At 35.0% G+C, this 25,328-nt stretch overlaps 1 protein-coding gene across 1 annotated transcript in view; it reads left to right on the top strand.

Annotated features, from left to right (window-relative positions):
- The window catches only part of LOC118598086 (ankyrin repeat and sterile alpha motif domain-containing protein 1B-like), a 97,984-nt gene that overhangs the window by 71,355 nt on the left and 1,301 nt on the right, over positions 1-25,328 (top strand). Inside the window, exons 4-9 of the mRNA XM_036210274.1 lie at positions 2,993-3,145; positions 5,815-5,958; positions 12,565-12,640; positions 13,555-13,656; positions 16,845-16,967; positions 18,566-18,750. Of these exons, the coding sequence (XP_036066167.1) occupies positions 2,993-3,145; positions 5,815-5,958; positions 12,565-12,640; positions 13,555-13,656; positions 16,845-16,967; positions 18,566-18,750 (783 nt within the window). The remainder of the gene's footprint in view (positions 1-2,992; positions 3,146-5,814; positions 5,959-12,564; positions 12,641-13,554; positions 13,657-16,844; positions 16,968-18,565; positions 18,751-25,328) is intronic.

Raw genomic sequence — 25,328 nt, 5'->3', positions numbered from 1 at the left:
GTTCAGCTCCAAATTAAAGTTCTGAAAAAGAGAAGTGGTTCATCACTCCATAAATAAAAAAAATTAAAAAAATTCTCAATGTTTAAAGCTTACAATAGAGGTCTAAGGAAGTAAACTAGGGTGATGTAAGCTTATGTAATAAATATTAAAAAAAAGGAGAGTGTAATTCAAAATATATTCTTGCTACCAAAGCCTTAGTCACAACTGATTTTATTTATGCAATATTTAAGTGAAGGTGACATATGTGAGGCATATGTATTTATTTATGTAACTAATCCTCTCAAATCCTGGATATGTGATAAGTATGGACTCCTAGCACAGAACCTGATTGTTAGAAATTAAGAAATCAGACGGAGTGTAGTCTGTAGGCGTCCTATGGGTCAGAGTGGCTTAAAGGTAACCAAACCAGGAAGTTACCACTGCAAGACACACCTGAGTTGACCTTTTCTGCTATCCCCAAAAACCCACAGCACCCATTAAAAACTCAACACACAGAGTTTATGCTCTATATTCTTCCTCTATTTTTTATTATTTAGTGAACTAAAGTCAGGCTCTGTTCACACGATAATAAACCACACCACAAAACAGAGACTTCAAACTACAATTTGCTTGTTTTACTGAAGCCAGAGTTCACATAAACGTTCACATCTTCCTTTGCTTGTAGCTCAGAAAGTGATGTAGGTGTGCTGCTGTGGGTCTGGATAGAAAAAGAATTCCACAGCATAAATTTCAAGGACTGTGAGTCAAGAAAAGTAGAAAACATCAGCTGCTGCAGCTCCGTGATGCAGACTATGACTGCAATGTGAAAAGGGGATAAACCAAAGACGTGTAACATTTTTTAACTCTCCTTGTCCAATCGAGTGGAGTCGGCATGACGGAACGGCTGTCCTGGTCTTTGAAAGACACAGATTAGAAATCTGTTCAGGATTTCACTTCTTGATTCTTATTTATTTTGGGGGTGTGTCCGTTTTAGGGACAAGTTAATATACATTTTCAAAAATGTAAAACACAGTTATTTATAACCTAAAGAGTTTCTAAAGCTTTTGCAGATTCCTGATAATTTTCTTTTTTTAAATGTAAAGAATTCATATTAACAGAATGCATAATATTATTTAAATAAGCTCTATAAGAATAATAATGTAAGTAGAGAAAACATCTGAGCATACAAATAAATACATTGATTTGAAACAACACAATCAAATTCCATCTTTAATATCCATAAAAGCTGGATTATCTTCATGTGTTCATGGTTTGAATATCTTCAGAGCTGAAGGGAAGGCTGGAATAGTGATGTACTGCTCTGTCACTTCATTTAGCACAAATAGATGATTGGAGCTCAGAGCCTAATCAGCAGCAATACAGTAAAGCTGTCAGTTAGCCTAATGTAAATGTATGGCCCACTTTGAAAGATGCATACATGTGGGTTCTCATCCTGCTGTCTCGCCACATCCTCAAGTCCTAGTGTTTATCTCAGCAGCATCTTGTAATAATTATAATGCTAGCAACTGATCCAAATGTACATTTAGACTGGATTTTACGAGTTTTATGAGCTAAATTTAACATATTTATTGTGTAACAGCAAAACGTAAGTATTTCACATATTGTAAAAATGCATTTTTTTTTCTGTAAGCACATTTATAATTTTAACCCTGTATGTTTTTTGATTTACTGCAATTTTTTAATTGCTACCATGGTCAACGTCGCAGCTTTTCTCCTTCAAAATCTACTGGAATGACGTTGATCGTGTTAATTGTTGAAAAGTTACAGTATGTTAAAAGTTTTGTGTTTAAGCGTCACCGACGACGCCTCAGGTGTTAAAGCAATAAAACAAAGAAAAAAGATGATAAAAATATACATAGATTTATCAAATTGATTTTAGATTTGAATGCATAAATTGATTAGAAGATAAAGAAATCAGAAAATGATTTGTATTTTTGACATTATAATTACTCTCATACATAAACATGACACAATGATTCCAATAAATATTGTCAGTTGGAGTTTGATTAATTACTTAAGTAATTTTTATGCAATTGTTATATAATCTTACTCGATTGTGCATGTTTTTATGTTTTTACATTACTTTTATACTGCGTTAAGGCGCACATATCGCATTAAAATTATGTAATTGATGCAGCTGGAGTTATAATCCATCACAGGTAAAAGTTATAAACAAAAATACTTAAAGAGACAAATAAGGTTGGAGCTTTAGAATTGAATAAAGTTTTTTTTCTTCCTAGAATTCCATAACAGCCATTAAAATGTGTTTAAGATATTACTAAACATAGTGTCATGTTGTGCCCTTTTGTCCACTGGTCTTATGGTGTCTAATATCCCCTGCTACACGGCCTGGAACCACCCGAGAGTCTTTGAGAATTAAAGATGACTTTTTAAACGTACTTTTTGATTTTTTTTTTATATATTCCTACTAAATTTTTGAATACTTTAATTACAAAAAAACATATATATATTTTCCCAGCATGGCTCAAATGTGACATGATGTCAAAACAAGTCTGTTTTTTTAGGTTAAACCTCATTCACTGGAGAAGTCTTCTTATATGGTTGTATCATCTGATCAAGTGGCTTTTAGAGACAAACTAATGAAGAAAGCCGCCTCTGAAGGCTGTAGAGCTAATTATCCAAAGATTGATGCTTCATAAGATAAAAACCATTATGGAAAACCTTGATCATCTTTTCATAACATAATAACTCAAGTGTCTTCAGTCTGTAACACTACAGAAGAGCCTTCCATACCACAGCTATAAACACTTTAAATGACTCTGAAGATTGTTTTAAAACATGTTAAAAAACTGTTTTCCGCTTTAATAAAGTTATTCAAATGAAATCTTAGATAAGATTCATGGAAACTGCATAGAATATAAGTACTTTTGTAAAAAGAAGTGTCACTGAAACCCTTCCTGCTCCTTCCTTCTTCCCTCTCGTCATTTCCTCAAACTCTTCCTGAAGCCACTTCTGTTCTGTTTCTCCGCAGAACCATGAGAGGGAAACGGCGCTCCACTGTGCAGCCCAGTATGGCCATTCCGAGGTGGTAGCAGTGCTGCTTCAGGAGTTGACGGACCCGACCATGAGGAACAACCGGCAGGAGACGCCCCTGGACCTGGCAGCGCTCTACGGAAGACTGCAGGCCAGTGAGACCAATCGAAACCTCAGATTTTTCCATTAGAAGATTTTAGTGTTTTGAATGTAGGATTTCTCCACCAATGCTTTAATGTTTGCATTAATTTGAATTAACAGAACTTTTGGGTCATCCATTCATCAAATGAAAGTTTATTTGTAAAGGACTTTTCCTATTGATGTAACTCAAAGAGCTTTATATAAAAAATATTTTCTAATTTTAAAATCCAAAAGAGGGAGAAAAAGACACAACAGGTTCTGCTGTTGACCCCTCTCACATCCCACTTGCAGCACAGAATTTAAGATATACTTCACCTGATACTTATATTTGTTGATAGAAGTGCTTATCTTGTAAATTAAGAAACATCTTGAGGAAATAACTCCTTTATTTACAAAAAAAGAAAAAAAAACAGAAGATAAACAGTTTTTTAATCTAAACGGTGCTAAGAACATAAAAAAGGAGCAGCTGCGTATCTGTGACAATGCAATTAAAGTGAGCTTAAAACAACCTGTTCGTGTTCAGACGGAGTCTCATGGTCTCCCTCTTAAGGTAACTTTTAATTGCAGTCAGGAATTCCTGAGTCTGAATGAATAATTTATAAAGGCCGAACGGTAATTCTCTTTCTGCATAATAACCGAAGGAAATCCCTGTGGAGGGAGCTGCTGCAGCATGAAGATGTGACTAACGTGTAGCCAGAGTTCAGAGACGACCATCTGTAAGACCAAGTGCTTCACTTTCACTTCTCAGGTTTTATTCTCCGTGTCGAAAATGTGTATTTGAAGGACTGCAGATGGTCGTCATTGGAAAGGGGGACTTTGAATTGATTTTTACGCATTAGTTCCTGTGTTTTTTTTAACAAAAAATTATTGAGTTTGATTGTTCTGATGCATGACGAGATGAAAATATCCAAAGAACTCCAGCTTTCAAATTGAGTGAATCCTCAACAGTTGCTAAGGTTCACCTCTCTTTACTTTCTTCATTTGCATTCATCACTTTTAATTCAGAACTCTACAGTTTTATTAATTGCACTGAATTGAACATTAGGATTTAAAATGCAAATGAAGCCTCAAAGAGTTTGAGTTAGAGCTCTCGAGATTTGACGATTTCCTCTCCTAGTCTGACCTTGAGGTGAACTTACCTAGACGTGCTCTAATGGGTCTTAAAAGTTTAATATCTGTACCCACTTTTAGACTCTTACTGTAGAATGGTTGAACAGTAGATTCCAAGGTACACACGCTCCTGTGTGCATTAATCAAAGCTGGTTTTATTTAGTAACAGCAGCCTGCAGTATGTTGTTGTTCCTCTGAGTTCCTGATGAGAAGACCTTTCTTTAACCTGAAAGAACACTTCTAAACACAACATGGTTGATCAATCATCTCTGCAGAGAATGACAGAAATAGCTTCACCAGGACATCCATCCATCGTTATATCGCGGTTCAACTATCACGATATTTCAACTCATGAACGATTACCGGTTCTCTCTTTCCCTGAATCGGTTTCCTACCAAAAAACTCCACCAGGGGGCGCTTCACCTTAGCATGACAGGATGCCATAGCAAAACCCTCATCAATTTTTACCAGACCAATAAGTTTTTAGCCTAAATGCCCCAAAACATAGTTGCGTGGGTACAGCGCGAACACGGAGTGCACTTTCCTGCTTTTCCACATGCAGCGGGGAAGGGAGGGGCTCCTCACGCACTCTCACTACATACTCCACTGACAGAGGAAAATGTAAGAGGTCCAAGCTGCGTCTGTGTTTTTCTAAAGTAGACGCACGCTGTTTCTAATGTAAGAAAAAGAAGAAAACATAACCTGTTTAAACGACTCTAGGGGAGGGGTGTGCAGCGTCTGACCGTCCGACTGAGACGACTAGCAGTGTTATTGGTGCAAAAGGTGCGTATGCTAGTTCAGAGGTCTGCAACCTGCGGCTCCAGAGCCACATGTGGCTCTTTCATCTGTCCATGGTGGCTCTCTGGCCGAATTAAAAATAAAATAGTAGTAATTTAAAAAAAAATAGAGTTTACCTTTTATTTTAGCAACATGCTAATGTTTTTTTTGTTGCTAGTTTCTTATCTACTGGGGTTTTTTGGCTAATTCAAAGTTTAGCTTCAATTTTAGCAACAGGCTAATATTTTCAATCATTTAGTTTACTGAGGAATGTTATGCTAATTTGGAGTTTAGCTAATATTTTAGCAAAATGCTGATGTTTTCAGCTAATTTGCAATCTACTGAAGTTTTTTTATAGATAGATATACTTTAATTATCTTGAAAGAAATTACTGAACTAACTAACGTAAAAGACAGAACAGCAGACATGCAGCCGCTCACGCAGGTCCATAGCTAAGCTAGCTTTTTTGTGGTAATTTGGCCTCTAGGGAGGTTTTTAATGCTAATTTGGAGTTTAGATAATATTTTAGCAATATGCTAACATTTTTAGCTAACTTTTTAGCTACCGGTATCGTGAATTATGAGTTACCCTGAGATTACCAGCCCTACTTTGGAGTGTTTTTTTAAGTTCAGTTGTGTTGCCTATTTTGTTTTAATTTAAAAGTCTATTAACTTGACATATTAACTAGTGTGCCCCATTTAAGACCTTTTCCGTCTTTATTTGTTAGTTATGTACAGTGGTTAAATTTGTGTCTATCCCTAACTTTTGGGTGCTCTTTGTAATTTTGCGCAGGTGGTACGCATGCTGGTGAACGCTCATCCCAACCTTATGACCAGCCACGCCCGACTACACACTCCGCTTCACCTGGCTGCACGCAACGGACACTACAGCACCATCCAGACTTTGCTGGATGCAGGCATGGAGGTCAACTGTGTGGTGAGTGGAGAAACCCTTCAGGGCGGTTGTGTCCTCTGACTTTCTGGGAGAGTTTTTACTCTCTTGGCTAGATCAGACAAAGTCAAAGCCCACTTTTTTTTGTCAATTTCCAATTTTTTGAAGAAGTATGATATTTTACTAGCTTCAAGAAGTAACATGAAGCACAGACAGGTTTCTTATAGATTATGAGGCCTGAAGTCAGTGATTATGTTAGAAAGGCATTTCATCTTTAGGTTAAAGCCTGCATTTTTCTTTTACAAGACCTATAAATCACATCATGTTTAATGGTGTTGAAAACTCCTAACCCTAAATGAAAGAAAAAAAACAATTCCTGGGTTTTGAGGTGAATGGAATGTGCTAATCTGCTGTTAGACTAACATTTACTATAAGTTAAATTCCCTCCTTGAATATTTATTAGAGAACATGTTTATACTGTACATGCTTTGCATGTTTGCTGGCGAGTGTTGAATAATTGATTGGTTGAACGGGCTGGCAGTGGGGGAGGACACAATGTTCTTTATGGATCCACACACTTCTGGGTGTTGCAATACAAATAAAACCTCTGGTGTTTGGACAGATGTTAGATTTACTCGACTAAACTTTATTGAACTTTGTGAGTCATAAAGTTTGCATTATTTTTATTTGTGGGGTATTTTATTTCTTCCTTTTTTTCTACATTGTTTTTATAAACTTGTGATTCACAGCTATTATTTTCTACATTTCAAAGTCAAACTCCGATCATCTTTTGATCTATTTTTAAAAAATTTGTGGTGTTTATTTTCTTTTTTTTATATCATGTTGGTGCAGTTTTTAGCCAAATTTGAAAAACGTGTGTCATTTTCTAGGACATAGTTTCTGCAGAGCGGCAGGAGTTTATCAGCCTGTATGTTATTAAATTCACACTGGGCTCAAAAACATCCTCCACGTCCACGGAAAATGCACATTTATTCACATTTTAAGCTTCCTCATCCAAAATTCTCACGTTCTTGCATTGCTATCATTGACATGAAAAGAGATGGACCAAACAAGACTGTTACCTCGGGCTCCAACGAAATTAAGTCAGTTCAGTCGCCATTATTCCGTGGTCCGAATATCGCCCGATCTGGCCGTTTTTGGACCAGTGGCGGGAACTTCCTATTGAGTATGTGATGGGGAGGGGATTTTAAGTCAGTTTTTGGGGCTCTAGGTATAAAATGCGTAGCCATTGAGCGTGCCTTTAGAGTTATACCAGGTCAAACTTTGACCAATCAGGGACTGGATTTGGATTTGATATATCGATGGCGTACCTCTCAATTCATGGAAGGAGTCGCTACGCTAACTTATTGGATAGACAAAGTAGGACGCCATATTGGAGTGATGTAAATACCTGTACAAAAAGAGCTGGAAAAACAAAAATATGACTTTTCACAAGTAAATTATTTCAGACGATTAACAATGGAGAACTTTTGGAAAACATTTTAAGAAGATCTGAGTGAATTTTCTCTCAATAGTGAATGTTTAGGCTGATCTTGAAGTCTATTCAAAGTCAATGGTAGCTTTAGACTGCGTAATTTTAACTTTTTTGGAAGGAGCTCCAATCTTTTCTGTTTTATGAAGGACAACCTCAGTATTAGTGTGTATGTTTGACCTCAGATCAAACCAGACGATCCGCTACTCCTGTTTAACAACAATTTTAATAAAGAAATACTCAGAAATAGAATTTCTATCTTAATTTTTTTATATATATCGTCCATCATCAGAAAAATGCTATAAAACCATGTTAAAAACATTGTTTTCATTAGACTTGTTCTTTAAATATATGATAGTTTTTACATTAAATAGATTACTTAAAGAGATTTTAGTTTGTAGCAAGCTGTGTAAACTTCTAGTTTTTTTTTTTGTTTTTTTTTTGTGGAGCGTCACAACCAGCCTTACATGAGGAATGCGTGACTCTACGCACGCTGCCTCTGATCTAAATGAAGGCGTTTTCTTATGCAGAGCTCCACGTGTCTGGAGAAGCAGCAGCAGCAGCTTTGATTTCCCTCATCTTTTCCACTACACACGACTGAGCTCTCCTTCTCTCTGTAGCCTGCGATGAGGGGGAATAACAAGGCTTTGATGCCTCACATCTTATCTGCAATTTACCCTTCATGCTGGCTCCTGCTAAGGCTCTCCTTCACTTCAAAATGCTGAGAGAAACATCCTTTTTCCCCAGCTTGTTTCAGTTATTTTTACTTTTTGATTTCATTCTGAAAAAATACTAGCCAAGTATATGAAAGATAAAGACAACTGAAATAAGAAATGGTATCAACAGTTACAAAATACCAAAAAAAACATAAAAAGCTAATAAACTTTGGGGGAAAAGTTTACTAGGGGCAAATATTTTGTTTAAACATGTCAGAAAACTGACTAAAATTATAGTAAAAGGTTAAATTTACTGTTATAGCTGTTAGTTATTAGACAATAATTAAAGCAAATATCTTTATTGATATAAAATTCCATGCTACACTTTCTTGCATTTTGAATTGAAGTAAATCTGCTGCAGCAGGAGGATCATAATTGATTTATTTTGAAAGGATCTTATTTGATTTATTTTGAAAGGATCTTATTTGCCGTCCAAAGTCTATTAAATTGAATTTGTTTCATACAAAAAATACAAAACTGCAATAATTTAATCAATGTAAATATTTAAAAGATATTAAAACTGCTTTACTGGTACAAAAACTCAAATAAAGTGTATTTATGTGTAAAAAAATATTTAAAAATGTATTTTAAAGTGGGGCTTTGTGGCTGTCACTTGTAAGAAAATAGTTCAAATGACTCTTTTTTCATATAAGGTTGCAGATACCCGGTCTAGTGGAAGTAAGTTTTATTTGGCATGTCTGCAATTGTATATAAATAACTATAAAAGTCTGAAAATGTATCTTAAAAATTATTTCCTTTCATACAAAGTTTTTTTAGTAAATCCTAAACCTTTATTGAGTGAACCTGCTAGAAGCAATCCGTCATATTCTAAAGCTCAAAAGTTATAATAATTGCTCTTTTTTACTGTTTTTCTCCTTAAAGGCCGCGCTGTCAAAACTCTGCTGACATTACAGCGGCTGCTGTGAACATCTCCTTGTAAACTGCCATCAGCTGAAAGTGTGTGACTGGGAGTTTATAGTCTGTGCCAGTAATTGGAGTAAAGCCCGTATAGTGTGACTTAAAGGATAAAAGCATCGCCGTCTGCCTCACACTTCCTCCTCTCTGTTTCCTTTCTAATGAGTGGAAATCCCGATGGTGGGGAGGGGGGGGGTCGTACTGTTAAGTCGGTAGCACAACCGTCTCCATTGAAGCTGGACGAGTCAGCGCTCTGTTATACGCAGACGGACACTTCGTCAGCACATTTGAATATTTGCACATATTATCACAACATGGCAGCATCTCTATTTTTGATTTTTTGGGGATTGAATTGCAGGAAACTCCAACAAGGAGATTCACTTTCCTCGTTTCCTCCTGACATCAAGTCATGGGAAGCAGAACAGGAAGTGGTCATGGAGTATCACGAGGGCAGTGTGTTTTAGAAAGGTGGGGGGGCCGTTTCCTGTGCTTCCACCTCCTCTTGAATGAGGATGGAGCTTTGTTTTTTTTTTTTTTTTTTTTTCTCAAACTTCCACACACTGACAGTCACTGAGGTTGCAATGGCGTGCTTTCAGCAGGAATTTTAGGATCCAATTAGCCCTTCTTCCCTTTTTTTTGGATATTCAGTGTCTTTTCACAGTTTCAGAGGTAAGTTTCATCTCCCTGATCGGCTGGAATTAAATTTCCTAGCAGGTATTTGGCTGCCGTCCAAATAATTTGTCTTCATTAAGGCTGGGAGCTTCATTGACGGCAGGTTTGAACCTGTTTTGTCAGGAAGCCGACTATGAAGGATGCAACACATTCAGCATATTGTCGCCGTTTCCGTCGGGCTGCAAATGTGGTCGCTTGTCTTAAAAGTGCGTGTCTTGGTGTTCCAAGTGGGCGTTGGAGCTTCCAGGGAGGCGGTCAGGACAGCATGTTCATCTGTTAACGTGTTGTTTTGGTCGGTGGAGTGTAAAGAAATAATGATCAGAGTTTCACTGTGAGATTAAGCTGTTTTTGACTAAATCTTTTTGTTTTTTTTTGTTTTTATTTTACATGAAAACCGTCTGAAGTTCACATTATTCAGATTATATCGCTGTGTTGCTTCCACAGCAGTACAACATTTAAAAAGATAATCAAACGGCAAAAATGGAATCGTAACGTTAAAAGACCCTTGTTTAACTTTTTTTTCTTTTTTGTCTTGGGTTTCAGCAAAAAAAAATAAAAAATTACAAAATAATCTTAAATAAGGAACTTGGAGTTTATGCATATTTAAAAACTTTTTAATTATTTTAATTCCATAATGAAATAATTTAATAAATTTATTATTTTTTTACTTTTTTCTAGGGGGGGTTGTTTTTGCACTTCAAAAAATATATATTTTTTAATGCTAAAATACCTTAAATTGAGAACCTAGCAACTTTATTTTGCATATTTAAAGACATGTTTTAAGTAATTTAAATTTTATGATTAAATAATTTTCTTTATTTTTAACATTTTTTTTACTTATTTCCAGCAGGCCGGTTTTGGAGTCGAACAATTTACACTGTAAAACAGTTTTTCAGTAACAAAATAATCTTAAATTAGGAACTTGGCAGATTTTTTGCTTATTTTAATATTATTTTTACAATTTTCATTGTATAAATAACTGTTTTTGTATTGCAACCAGCCTTCCAGTAACAAAAAAACTAATTTATTAACTTTGCAGGGTTTTTGCTTACTTACATTTTTTTTAAGTAATTAAATTCTATAATTTTCTTTTTTAAAAATAATTTTAGGACATTTGTCCTTATTTTTAGGGGGGTGGTTTTTGTAGTCCAACAGTTTTTCACTGCAAAAAAAGGTTTTAGATAACAAAATAATCTCAATTTAAGAACTTGACTGATTTTTTTGCATATTGAAAGAATTTTTTAAAAATATTCTTTATTTTATAATTTAAAGAATTTTCTTTTTAGCTTGTATCTTGGGGTTCTGTTTTTGCAGTGCAACCATTCTGGACTCTAAAGAAGTTTTTAAATTACAAAATCTTAAATTAAAAAAATTTGCAGCTTTTTGCATATTTAAAGGCTTTCTTTAAAATAATACTAATTCTAAAACTTTTTATCATTTTAAGATATTTTTTACCTATTTCCAGCCAGCCTATTTATGCAGTGCAACCATTTATAAAGAAGTCTGCAGTCCACCTTCATGCTGACACATCCAGGATTATAGGATTTTCTGTTTCTGCTGTCGATGATAAATGAATGCACTGATAGTTTATTGATTATTGAGAATTCTCTCACTGGCAACAACAAAAACGACGAGGACAAATGCAGTAAAACTGGAAGCTTTTGGCAAGATTTTGGCATATAAATGTCACTTTTACATGAGATTTCATGCAGTTATTCCTGACTTCTTCATTCTCCTGGTGCATAAGAAATGTAATATGTTTTCCTCCAAAACGTTAAGCAGTTTTTTAGTAAAATGTTTTTGATTTTTAAAAGACAATTTTATAGTTTGGGATGTCATATTTAAAATATTTTTAATGTTGGAGATGAAATATAAAAACTGTTTTGAGATGTTTATCACCCATTAGCTTAATGCCAACAAAACAAAAGAGTATTCATGCAAATTTGAACCATTTTGAGTGTTAAAGATGAGAATTTATTAAGTTTAATAATAAATTAAAATAAAAAAAAGATTACTTTTTTCTATTTGGTATTTTAAAAGAGTGTTTAAATAATCCAAAAAGTGTTTTAGGTTGATGCTTCAAGCTTTAAATTTACTAAACTATATGCAAAATTAGTCAAAGCATTAATTTGATGGGGAAAAAAAATGACTGTCCAGCTGTTCGCAAAGCAATAAAAACTAATAATCCATCATTTTAATGATAAATACTTAAAAGCTGATGATTGCACAAACAAAAACAAGATTTATTTCTGTTAAAGACTGATTTATAGCTGCTTTTCAACAGAAATGATGTAGTTTGCACTTTGTGCAGAACAAAGAAAAACTGTTTCATTAACATTCAATCAATGTAATTTTATAAGTATTTTAAAAAGCTAGTATAATGACAAAAAATAAATAAATACAAATCATTGTTTGTGTGTCTTTGAGGATTGGATTAAGTATATTTAACTAATCAAAACAAACAAAATCTTTAGTTTAAATCTTAAAAAAAGCCAAGTTTTGAGGAGAATTCTACACGTTTTATCTTTTATTGTAGTTCTATTAAAACCCTCCCTTACTACCATGCTGTTTGTCGTATCAAAACCTTCATCCTCATCAGAGTAATAGTTTTCGATCATCACTGAGCTGCTTCCTCTCTTCGTGTTTCCATGAGTTGCATCATACCTGTAGCGTTGAGGGAAACTAGGCCATTTCAATACAATCTCCCTCTGCTTGTGTAGTGATATGAAACAGCAGTGAGCTTATGCCGTTTAAAGGCTGTTTTTAATCTCTCTCAGTGAATCTAATAACAGATACATCCAGTAAAAACGCTTCAGTTTGACAGGAGATTGAAACGGTTTTCTCCACCTCTTGCAGACGGAGAATGGCAGCGCCCTCCATGAGGCCGCCCTCTTTGGGAAGATGGATGTAGTTCGCCTTCTGCTCGACTCAGGTGGGTAGTGTTCCAAATTATTATTATATTTTAGTGACAAAAATTATAGAATTGTTGGTTGTCTCTTTGGATCACTGGAATCAATCAGACACCCTAATAGAACCCGGATTGGACAGAATCAGATTGTTAAATAACCAAACAAAACTTAAGAATTAAAATGTTCATTTGAATTGAATTAAAATGTAGTGGATAATTTTACTCTAATAATCCGTAGGGATACGGTCGAAGCGAACGACCAGACTCCTGCTTTATTGTCTTTGAGTTCTGCTGCCATCCAACACCCACTTCCCAGCAGCCTTTCCTTCTTCCTGCAGGAAACAGGGACAGAAAGTGGAAGATTACCGTAGAACCGCTCTTTGTTCACTGAACTTTACACACGACAAAGTTTGTTGATGTTCGTCACCAACTGTACAAACTTAAGTCTTTTCTGGAGCTCCGTCTCACACTTTAAACAGCAAGTTGGACTAAAATGTCCTACATAGCAGTTATGTGAAATCCTAATTTGCATTCTTACATTATAAGAAAGTAAATGATGCCTTTATGGTAAATGAGGGAACATCTCGTCTATTTTTTGCATAATAACATGTTTGGAAGTCGAGCTGCGTCTTCGCTGTGACCAGAAACCTCCTGGAGTCTCCCAGCTTCAACCAAATTAACACCATGGATTTTTTTCTGGACCCATTTTGAGCTTCGTTTTCTTTAGAAATGTCCTCCATCATCAGAAAAAGTCCCACAAGAACATGTTAAAAGACCAAAAACCTTTTGGGTTCCAGGTACAATATCTGAAAATGTAGGTGTTTTTGAATCTATTTTAATTACATTTGAGGAGGCTTGAGAGAGTTCAGTCACTTTCCCCTTTACCCCACTGCTAAAGGGCGTGGGAGTAACTCACAGGTGGCGTGTTGGTGTTTCAGGGATCGACACCGGTCTGATAGACTGTCGGGGGAGAACCGCTCTGGAGATTCTGAGAGAACATCCCGCACCCAAATCCCAGCAGATCACTGCTCTCATCCAAGGTAAAACCAATGTATAGATTTTTAAATTCATTTAGATTGACATTAGCATGAGTAGATAGGACCTTAAGTTTAAAGCTGTATATTAAGCTACAGTATGTTGTGGTTGAGGGAATGGAGTTTAAGTCCTTGTTTCTATTGAGCACAATGGGAACTTGGGAGAAATATGAGCGACTACTTTGTTACTGTTAGCGTTGGAAGTCAAACCAGATTAAACTTTGACCAATCAGGGACTCAGATTTGGAAGTGACATATGGATGGCGCCCCCTTTAATTCAAAAACTGTTTGAAATTGATCGTAAAGTTGAAATTAATAACTACGGTTTGTGATCGTCTGGAATTATATGACAGCAAGTCTCTCATGTGTCGCATAAGAGTGTTGTTGGATACTTACATTTTTACTGCTTTTTATTGGAGAGAAACTGACTTAGGTTACAGTTGAGACAGAAAGTCATCAGAATTTGGCTAAAACATACAGCACTTCACAACTTTACATGAGGTTACATAAAGTTTTCTCTTTGGTTTATGTTTTGAGTTTTATCCTCGTCATTTCGTTTCATTATTTTGAAAATTGGGAGGTTCTACTTTATGATTTTCTTCAGACTTTCAGAGTAAACCATGTCCAAATATATGATCATATATTACCTTTTGAACACTAAAAAACTAATTATTTTATGTCATAAAAGTCATAAATTTAGCCTATGATTTTTAAGTCACAAATATACTCCATTTGCGACTTTTTTTGGGCAATTTTTAAAAAAATTATCCATTTATGACTTTAAAGTGTATAATTTATATTAATAAAAGTTATAAATTTAGCCTAATTTTTAATTAATAAATATTCTTGTAATTTAACAGTTATCACTGTTTTCTTGTAAATTAACAAGTTTTAAAGTTATAATTTAGTTTGTAAACTAGCCACAATACTAAGTCATAGTAACACTTTGCGTTATTATTGTAAGAAAAACTCTTTATAAATAAAGTTTGATTTGATTTAGATCATCAGTGAATTTTCTGTTTCCACATCTTTTAATTTCTCAACAAAAACATGTTCAAATTATTCTACTTTTTGGGATAAATCCCGTTTTAAGGACAAAATCCAGTTGGAGATGGATATATAAGTATTTAATTAAAGCTTGGTTATCTTGAAAGGATTTAAATGTTTGGACCTGTAGGTAAAACTCTTGCTTCCCTCTGCACTGTGGTGTTTTGTGATTGTTAGTTTGAGTTTCCTCCCAGGTTCCCGCTGACCCAAAAATTGCATCTTCTGAGGGCAGTTTGAGCTGTAATCTGTGGCTAGGAGGCCTTCATCTGCTCTTATTGTGTAATCTGTGGTTGAATTTGAGCATGCGGCTTTGGGTTGAAGAGATAAAGAGACACACAAAATAGAAGAGTGGAAAGATAGCAAAAATGTAGGAAAAATAGTTCATCATACTTGGAAAAAACAGTCAAGGTTAGAATACAGATTGCTATAGTGTTTATATTCAACCCGTGCTGAACGTCTGCAGACATTTTAATGCATCCTCGTGAAATAAAAGTTCATAAGATGATTCTAATGTCACCAAATAAAGAGAATGAGATCAAAAGCAGGCATCAAAACTACTGTAAGTCATTTAGAAAATAGCAGAAATTGATTAAAAAGTGCTTTCATTTAACTGATATTTAGTTAGTGTTCATTTAGGAGGTGGATTAAGAAAAAAACTATTTTTTAGCATATTTTTGTGTTTTCTTACTGTAATGTTTGTCTCAATAAAACATAAATTATTAGGTTTTTAAAGCACATTTGGCTCTGAGTTGAAGTAAATCTCCGTTTTAAACACTTTTCTGTTGGTTTACTTTGATTTAAGGAAATGATCTTAAACAAGTGAGCACAGATTAAATGTCTACCACCGCTGTTGGACATTTTCCAGCATAGATGCATATTTTTTAGCCCTGAAGGAAGTTAAAGGGGAGAATTATTACAAGAAAATACTTTTTAAATTTGTTCTCCTGATCTGCAGAAACAGGAAACATTATTTTTGCTTCATGTTTGCTTTTGTTTTTATTGTTTTTTGGCATAAAATAAATGTACTTTTTTCATAAATACTGATCTGATCTACTTAAATCTAAAAATCATCTGCTTTCTATCCTGTTAAATATTTTTCTATAGATATTAACAAAACTTAAAGTGGGATTTCAATGCCTGTGTGGAAACAAAAAGTCTTGGCATTAGCATAAAAAGAAAGCGTGTGTTTATCAGAGGAAGGAAGAACAGAGAGGACACAGCTGTGGCTCAGTGAAAAGATCATCGGAGCTCCAGCTCCGGTTGAAGATGGAAGAGGACCGACGTGAGCCCAGAGAGAAGAAGACCCGTCATTTACTCAAGTGCAGCAGCTAAAGGGGCTTTCTGGTGGCCGCTGCTGCTTTATTATGGAGCTCGTCTCAATAGAATTACAGGCTACAATTCACCGTGCTCTTAAATGAACTGTGTTTTCTTGTGCTAGTGAAGTGTTGTACAGCTGCAGCCGCTGGACTCTGTTCTGTGTCCTCTGTTTGCTGAGAAAGTGCTGATGGCGCCGGAATACTCAGCGAAGCATTTAAAGCAGCTGCTAATAGCTGAAGCTCACAAAGTTTCAGTTTTATTTAAGTTCCACTGTTTGGACTAGATTATTTCTTATTGTAAGCATTTTTTTAGTTTAATGAGTCTGGCTTGTTTTTGCTTCTGCAGCTTTACTTTGTGTCTGTTTACCCAAACGCTTTATCGAACAATAGAGCTATTAAGATGAAACTGACCTGGTGGTTCTGCTTTTGTTTGGTTCAGTGACGTCCCACTCCGATCATCTTTTGATCTATTTTAAAAGCGTTTCCAGTGTTTTTTTTTAATGAAGTTTTATCGTTTTTAGCCAAAATCAATGTCAATTTCTAGAAATTCACCTGTAAGCACCCTTCATTTCCCATCATACCTTTGGTGACACCCTCTCCTGCTACCTTACAGCCCCTCACTCCTGCCAATTTTACTTGTGCGTAAACTTTTTTAAAATAGTATTTTTTCATCTACTCCCACAATTTGACTAAAAAATGTTCAGAAACACAGTTTTTAGTCCTAATTTTCTTCATAAATGTCCCCCATTGTGGGGAAAAATGCTACAAGAAACTGTAAAAACACCAAATACATAAAGCTCATGACTTTCCTTTTCGTCTCTGTTCCTGCAGACTACATGATGGATGAGCTGGACACACTGGGTATAATCGAGGAGCCGGTCCGCAAGTGTCCGGTCCCGGCTCCTCGGGCCTCCATCCCCTCACCTGCTGCTTCCCCCTCCCTCAGACACAAAAGTAAGGGAAAGCTTTCGAGTTTTCAAAACATTCATTTTATTCTGAAGATGGCTGAAACATTTTTGATGTATGTTTTTTGTATTTATTTATCCAGAAATGTCACTGAAAACTGGTGTAATTTAACCCTTTAATGACCCACTCTGATCAACCTTTGATCTGTTGTTTTAAAGCGTACCAAGTGTTTTTTTTTTTTTTTTTTTATTATGATTATGTCATTTCTGGCCAAAATGTTGCTTTCTAGGACATAGTTTCTTTAGAGCGGCAGGAGTTCATTAGGTGGGGCATGGAGTAAGCCCACCCCACTTCCCATCACACATGCCCTTCCACTAGCCTACAGCCCTTTGCAACCACAATATTATAATACCAGTGCAACAAAAATGTTGAACAACTTTAGAGCTATTCAGTTATTTCAACCATGATTATTTTGATTAAATAATAGAAATAAACAGTGGCAGAACAAATGCTTAATGTTAAATACATAATTGATTTTTGTCTTGGTTTAGTTGCTAAATAGTTAACAATGATAGCTATTTCAAGTAAAAAAGATACAAAATCCTCATTTATACACTTAAATTAGACTTTTTTTTTTCAGGTTGGTCTTGATATTTCTTTGAAAATGACGTGAAAACTTTTGTTTTTTTTAGCCTTGATTTTTCATTTGCAGTATATTCTGCAGAAGAAAATAACATGAACACACGTAAATGTACTACAGCAACAGAAATGGTCCTATTTACTTTCATTTGAACAACATTGAAAGTATTTCAGAAGCAATGATAATCGTTTACAGCGACTCTGTTTGCAACAGATGAAATGATGAATATTGTTTGTAAACATGTTTTAACCTTTATTTTTTTCTACATTTGCCCTTATTCTCACCCAAAATGGCAAACTTTAGATTAATTCATACGTATACGTCTGCACTAATAATAAAGGGTTTTCAATAAAATCATCTCAAATGTGACTTTATTCCAGAAAAAAGTTGTAAAGTTTTGGCTTCTTTTTATTTTCTCTACAGCTTTATATAATGTTGAAGTAACTTGTCATCAGAAATGGTTACTATTGAGAGTAAAATTAAAGATTTTTGTTTTATAAGCAAAAGGTTACAGAAAAAAAGTAGATTTTTTTTTTTTACTATAGAGTTTAATAAAATCTCTGAAAGCTCGTCTAATTAAATCCAATAATAAGTTAATTGTTTGATTAATTTAGCAAATCAGGTAATCATCTAAGATCATAAATTCCATCATAACTAAGCCTGTGAAGTTATTCATTAAACAATCAGTCACTCAATAGAGGATGGAGGTTAGTGTCGTTCCTCTGTACAATACTGCCCCCTGTGGTTCACATTATAAATCCTGGAACAAAGTGAGTTCTCTGTTCTGCGTTCCATCACTGTCAGCAGACGCCACTGTTACCTTGACGACAGCAGAGACTTTAATGCAAATCTGCAGCAATCCACACAAGTATTTAATGCAGATTTTATTTATCCAAACTTTAAATTACACATAAACTAATGAAAATAAGTAATTATTTGAGTTATTTCAGGGATTTAATGTCAAAAACGGGTGAACTCATATCTTCTACATCTTCCTCATCCTCAGCGGATGACGCGGTGACGAGTGAGCTGTCCAGACTTCTCAACGACATCAAGAAGTGCAGAGACTACTCCTTCGAGGAGCTCTGCCACACCATCTCCTCCCATTCCATGGACAGCTTTGGGAGCGGCCGGCTGTCGGATGAGGAGCACTCTGACAAACCCAACGGAACGCTGACTCGAGTCAGCAAGGTACTCATTTCTTTTCATAGCTTTTTAGAGAAGTTTGTGGGTTCGATTCTTTTTCAGAGTTCTTCAAAAAAGACAAAATTGGAAACGTGTCTCACTCTCTGATATTTAATGCTGCCATTTTAAGATTCAGCTCAAGCCACTAGTGTTAACAAAAAGCTGAATCCCAATGACAATAATGAAAGAATATTTTTTTTGTCTTGGATTATTTTGCTTTGATAATTTCCGTAGTTCTGTAGATTTTACTGCTTTCAAAGACTGATGCTTTGACACTCAATTAACATATTAATTAGTCTTTTTTGTTGTAATTCCACTAAAATATTACGGTTATCCTTTTACTTGTTTGACATATTGGTGCCAAAACACCAACAATTGTAGTAATAGTACCTCTTTAACTCTACTTAAGGTATAGTAAAGTGTTTGCCAGTAGTAGAAAGAAGTAATAGAGCCCTTAGCCATGAATAGATTTAATTAATTTTAGATTATTAAGCTTTTGCCCAGTTTCTACTGTCACTCAAAACTCAAGAGCTGCTGTACTTTAGTTTATTTCCTGTTTTCTTTTGATATTTTTAGATTTTATACTAAAATATGTTACATTTACGCTTCTTTTATTCCATCTAAAAACAATAATTTAAATGAATTTTTAAAGCATTTCATGTGTGAGTTTTTGAATTAAAATATTTGTTAAAAAACAGAATAGTGCCCCAATTCTAATACTGAATTGCTGATATTTTTAGGAGCTTGTTACCTTTAAAATTAGGGTCGGCACCAACCCGTTTTAGTTTTACATGAAAGATTCACTTAAAATTATTTCATTTATTTCATCAAGGATTTTTGACTTTTTCAGGATCCTTGATTTCAATTAAATTAAAATAGTAATTTTTGTTATTTGGTGTTAGGGTCGGTTTGGACCCGGTTATATGAAGTGTGTTTATAAGGCAATAATTAGAGCCAAAATTAAAATCATCAGTGGATTTTAGTCAACACATTGACAGAAACCTCCTCTCCCAATCATGTGAGCTTCAGGGGATGTTCATTTGTGAAGTATAGTAGAAAAAAATCAATACAAACTTGGGCACATCCAGAAATGTGAGGGCACAGCATTCAAAAATAAAAAGAAGATTTATGGTGAGGGAAGTTCTACATTACATTTTTGGAGAAAATGGGGGTGAAGACACAAATTAATTTCTATTTTTATTTCGTTAAACTATTACTAGAGTTAATAATGTAAAAATTGAAAATAGATCAAGCAAATAAATATCATAGATATATTCTACACCCTTCAGTAAAAAGAGCAACAGACACTATAACCTTTTTTTTATTTATAGGATTCTCTTGAAGTTTTTTATTCAAATCTAGAAGCTATTATTTTAAAGACCCAGAAAACCACAGAAAAATAAATAAAGCCAAAGTTTCCACAGATAAGGAAGCCTAACAAGATAACCAAGAGATTTCAAGAACATTTAGATGACAGGTTATTGTTTTTAGTGTATATTAAAGCTTATTTAGGACTTTCTGGTAACAAAAAGTTAAAACAAAAGGAGGATTAATGACCCACTCCAATCATCTTTTGATCTGTTTTAAAAGCATTCCCAGTGGTCTTTTTATTAGGATTTTTTCTGTTGTCAGTCAAAATAAAAACAAACAAAAAAAGCTTGTTTCTAGGACACAATATTTGTAAAACAGTTGTTGAGAGCTCTCTGTTTACACACTCTGCTGCAAGCTAACAGCCTAGAGGGGGTCTTTCAAAAATAATTGAGTTTTCCTCACAAAACAAACACAAATTTCCGTTTTTGAGTCTAGATGTTGTACTTTGTAAGTTTCACCAACAGAGGGCAGTATCACACTAGGCTCACTTTGCCGGCTCCTCCATCGGATCAGTCCTGTTTCCTTTAAAAATGCAGAACATCTTTGGTGTGTGGAGGTCGTTTTTCTGTCTCCAAACAGCTGGCTGCAGCCTGCAGTCATCTTTTCTCATCTTTTTCTGATGTGGCGTTTCTCCATTTGAACAAACTCTTTGGCTCTCTTCCTCCACGGTAATGCCTCATTTTTACCTGTTGAGCACCGAGCTGCAGCTGCAGTTTATTTCCTGCGGCCGCCGCCGCATGATGATGAAGAGGCTGCTTTTCCCCCCAGAGCGGAGGTCGTCTGAGACGCAGACTCCCCCCACACCTGAGCCTCTGGACCACACATGCTGTGCAAGCTCACACAGGACGAATGGGATTGTGTTACCACCTGCTTATTGCCGTCTCTGTTTCTTTCCAAGTCACTCGTCAACCGTAATTGCCTCAAATCAACAAAACAATATTGCAACACTGATCAATAGCTATTTTCTGGTTATGGGGGGGGTGTTTACATACAGCTAAACAGGCGTTTACAGCTCCGGAGCACGAACAGCCAACACACCTAGCCTGTAATTATTTTAATCCATCTTGTGTCTCTCTATCACAATGAGCTCCAATTTGTATTCTGTTACGTGCAGTTCTAGTGTGCACGGGAGTTTATGTGCCCCCGGGCTCCTGTCTAAACATGTGGCTGGGGCCATTAGTATGAGATTCAACATCTCTCCAGCTCATGAATAAAACTCAGGCGGCTCTCTCATAAATTCAAAAAGAATAGAGGCTCGGTGTCAATGCGCTGCAAAGGAGAAGTGTCATATATTCAATGAAGTCTAAAGTATAATCCTCTTAAAGCCTCTGGTGCATCCCGCAGTCAAAACTCCTCATGGATTTGTACAAATGTAATTGTTTTGTTCTATTGTATCCAGAAATATTAGAAAATTGTACTGCGGTTTTATTAATTTAAACTTTCTTAACTTCTGTTTGCAGCTTGATTACAAAACTTTAACTTTGAAGGAACTTTAAAGGAAGTCCTGTAATTTGTCGCATTTAATATTATTAGTTTCTATCAACCATCAACTAAAATTTTTGATATGATGAAAACTAAATATTTTAAATATAACAAATTACAGAATTTTTGTCAGTTGATCCAATGTTTCAATTTTGAGTGTAGTTTTGTAAAATTGTCTAACCTGCATAAAGAACCCAAGGAAAGATTGAAAAATCATCACTTCACAGATGATAAATTCTTTAAATATGTAAAATGTATCATTTATTCATTTAAAATAACAGAAAGCAAAATTATGTGCACCTTGCAAAATTTATAGTATGCTTTGAAAAAAGCTGAGACCTGATGGTGTCAGGTCCATGTCGTTATCATGAGATTGTTTTTTGTGATATATGGTAATACCCCATGACAATCCAATTTTTCATCTTCTCATGCTAGCTAGAAATACTATCTTCTTGTTTCGTTATTCCAGGAAAACATTGAGTTTTCTTGTGATAAGGAGAAAATAAATGTCGTTATCATGTAAAGAGGGGGAATAAAAGAACCTAAGTAATTTGCAGCTTTCTTATCATGAAAGAATAATGTTGTTATCTTGTGCTAATGACATCTACTATCTCGTTATCACAATTTTTTTGTGTCTACGAATAGATATAAATAATCATCCATGAAAATCCAATTTTCCGTGTTCTCATGCTAGCTAGAAATGCTATCTCGTAGTCTCATTATCGCAGGAACAGGTGTTTTCTCGTGATAATGAGAAAGTAGATTTCGTTATCATGAAAAGACAGGCAGGAAAATTAAGGTAGGCTATCTGCAGCTTCCCTGTCATTAGAGAATAATTTTGTTTTAACAATATAACAAAATTTGTTATCTCATGATAACGACATCTATTATTTAGTTATCACAAGATTGTTTTTTGTGTCTTTAAGCAGATATATAGTAATACTCGATGAAAATCCCATTTTTCATCTTCTCATGCTAGCTTGAAATACTATCTTCTGGTTTCGTTATTCCAGGAAAACATTGAGTTTTCTTGTGATAAGGAGAAAATAAATGTCGTTATCATGTAAAGAGGGGGAATAAAAGAACCTAAGTAATTTGCAGCTTCCTTTTCATGAAAGAATAATGTTGTTATCTTGTGCTAATGACATCTACTATCTTGTTATCACAATTTTTTGTGTCTACGAATAGATATAATCATCCATGAAAATCCAATTTTCCGTGTTCTCATGCTAGCTAGAAATACTATTTCGTAGTCTCATTATCGCAGGAACAGGTGTTTTCTCGTGATAATGAGAAAATAGATTTCGTTATCATGAAAAGACAGGCAGGAAAATTAAGGTAGGCTATCTGCAGCTTCCCTGTCATTAGAGAATTATTTAGTTTTAACAATATAACGAAATTTTTTATCTCGTGATAACGACATCTATTATTTAGTTATCACAAGATTGTTTTTTGTGTCTGCAAGCAAATGTGAAATCCAATTAAAATCCAAATTTCCGAGTTCTCATGCTAGATAGAAATATTTTCTCGTCTCGTTATCCCAATAAAAAATACTTTCTCTTGATAATGAGAAAAGAGATGTCGTTATCAAGAAAAGATAGGAGGTAAAAGCAAGGTAGGCTACTTGCAGCTTAAAGAATGATTTTAATTTAACAATACAACAATTTATTTTATCTTGTGATCTTTTATTTTGTTAATATGAGAAAAGAAAATGTTTTTTTTTTCACATTAATGAGAAAAAATAGATGTCGTAATTATTAAAAGACAGAGGAAAAAGCTTAGTAGGCTATTTGAAGCTCTATTACCATGAGAGAACAATAGTATAATCTCATAATAACACCATCTACTATTTCGTTATTACGAGAAAGCCAGAAACGTTAACCAGAAACTAGATATCATCGCAAGAAATTGGAGGGAAAAAAGCAAGGTAGCTCCCGTAATCACCAGGAAACAATGTCGTTGTCAATATTTGTTTTCTTGTGATAACGACATCTATTATCAAGTTATCGATAGATAACAAGATAATAGATGTCGTTATCACAAGAGAAATTAAGTCAAAGTTGGTCGTTCTGGGCCTCCGTACTAATCAAGTGTGTCAGTTCTTTTGATTTAGACTTATTTCTATATTTAGAAATGAGCTCTGCTTTTTCACACTTGAATTTTTATTTCTGGTTAGCAGTTCTGCTGGCAGTCTCAACTGTCACAGTGTTAAATATAAACTACAGTGATGCGTGTTTGGTCCAACTTTAGATTCAGTCCCATCATTCAGATTTATACTGAACTGGAACGTTTTCTGCAGCTAAAAATACTCAATACTTAACAACAAAATCATGTTTTTTGAATTAGTAATGTTACACTGCAGGATGCATCAGTGCTTAAACCCAAACCTCAACTGTTTTCAAAGCTCTGCAATCTCCAGCATTTGGTGACCTTTAGTTTCAGCTCCATCTTCAGTTCTTTGCTCTCACCATCTGTCACCCCCCTCCTCTGTAACTTTTAAAAGTCTCTCAGCCTTCTCGCCCTCCAGAGCTTTACTTTCACACAGCTTCTCCTGGTGCAGTCCGCTGCACCACGGACCCTTTCCTTTGTGTGACCTGCTGGGATCTCAGTCTTCGCTCCATCATATGATTTATTGGGATATCTGTATCAGCCCTTCAACTCTAAGCTCATCCTCACACCTGTCAACCCCCCCATGAGAGATAAAGTGCCCCAAGAAAGGACACTGTGTGCTTGCATCTGAACTCACTTTGTTCCACCAGTCGAGATCAAATAAATAACCCCTCCTCAACAGAACAAGAAAGTGTGCATTCGTTCATATTAGCATCTGCAGGTCGGGTGTTTTTTATCGTTAATATAGAGTAGTTGAGACATTTATCTACCATACACCTGCAGATTTAGAAAATCTGCCGTTTGTTGTGACTCAATGAAAGTCAAACTTGGAAACTGCTGCAACGAGAACCCAAATAAAACTACAAGGTCTTTTAGTCGGGCTGAAATTCTTCCAATTCTGTTGTATTGTTGTTGTGATGTTCTGATCCGTTCATTAACAAACGTGAAGAATGTTTTACATCGTTCAGAAACTTCTTTGTTTTACATTTTCGGATTGGCGGGCTTGATTATAACCGCCTTCCTGCCTTGATTACTCCTCTTTAAAAGAGCAATGAGTCGATAAGATTGGCCGTGCTGGAGATGAATGACAAATGGCTTTTATTTTGAAGCTGCCAGAAACGAAGCAGAATCAGCTTTTACTGTGAAAAAACAAAATATTACCAAATGTTTTAGTCTAGTTTAAATGTCTTAGTCTAAATATCTGAATATACTTGATATAAGACGAGTTTTGACCTGTTTTAAGACAAAACATCTGGAGTATATTGTCGAGGCATTTGATTTTAAACTAAATCATCTTTTAAGCTATAATAAAAAAAGTTTATTTTATATTTTTAAGGTGAAGTTGGTTTTATGAATAGTAAGTGGTTTGGATCTATAAATTGAAATGAAAAGAGGAACGTTTTACTTGACTTTTAACAGCATGAATGCATCTGATGTCAGGACTAAAATTTAAAAATAACCATACAATTATAAATCATTGTTAAGACAAAATTCTTACCTTGAGTTGATTGTGGTTTAGAAATGGGGATAGTTTAACTTTTTTTTCTTTTTAGAAATAATGTTTTTAATTTAATATACCTTAATATGAGTGTTTATATCTAATTTCAAGATCTCATTTTTTC

Source organism: Oryzias melastigma, linkage group LG23 (assembly GCF_002922805.2).
Source record: "Oryzias melastigma strain HK-1 linkage group LG23, ASM292280v2, whole genome shotgun sequence".
Classification (NCBI taxonomy): Eukaryota; Metazoa; Chordata; class Actinopteri; order Beloniformes; family Adrianichthyidae; genus Oryzias; species Oryzias melastigma.
The sequence above is the reverse complement of the archived record's forward strand: the minus strand, read 5'-3'. Positions and strand labels throughout refer to the sequence as shown.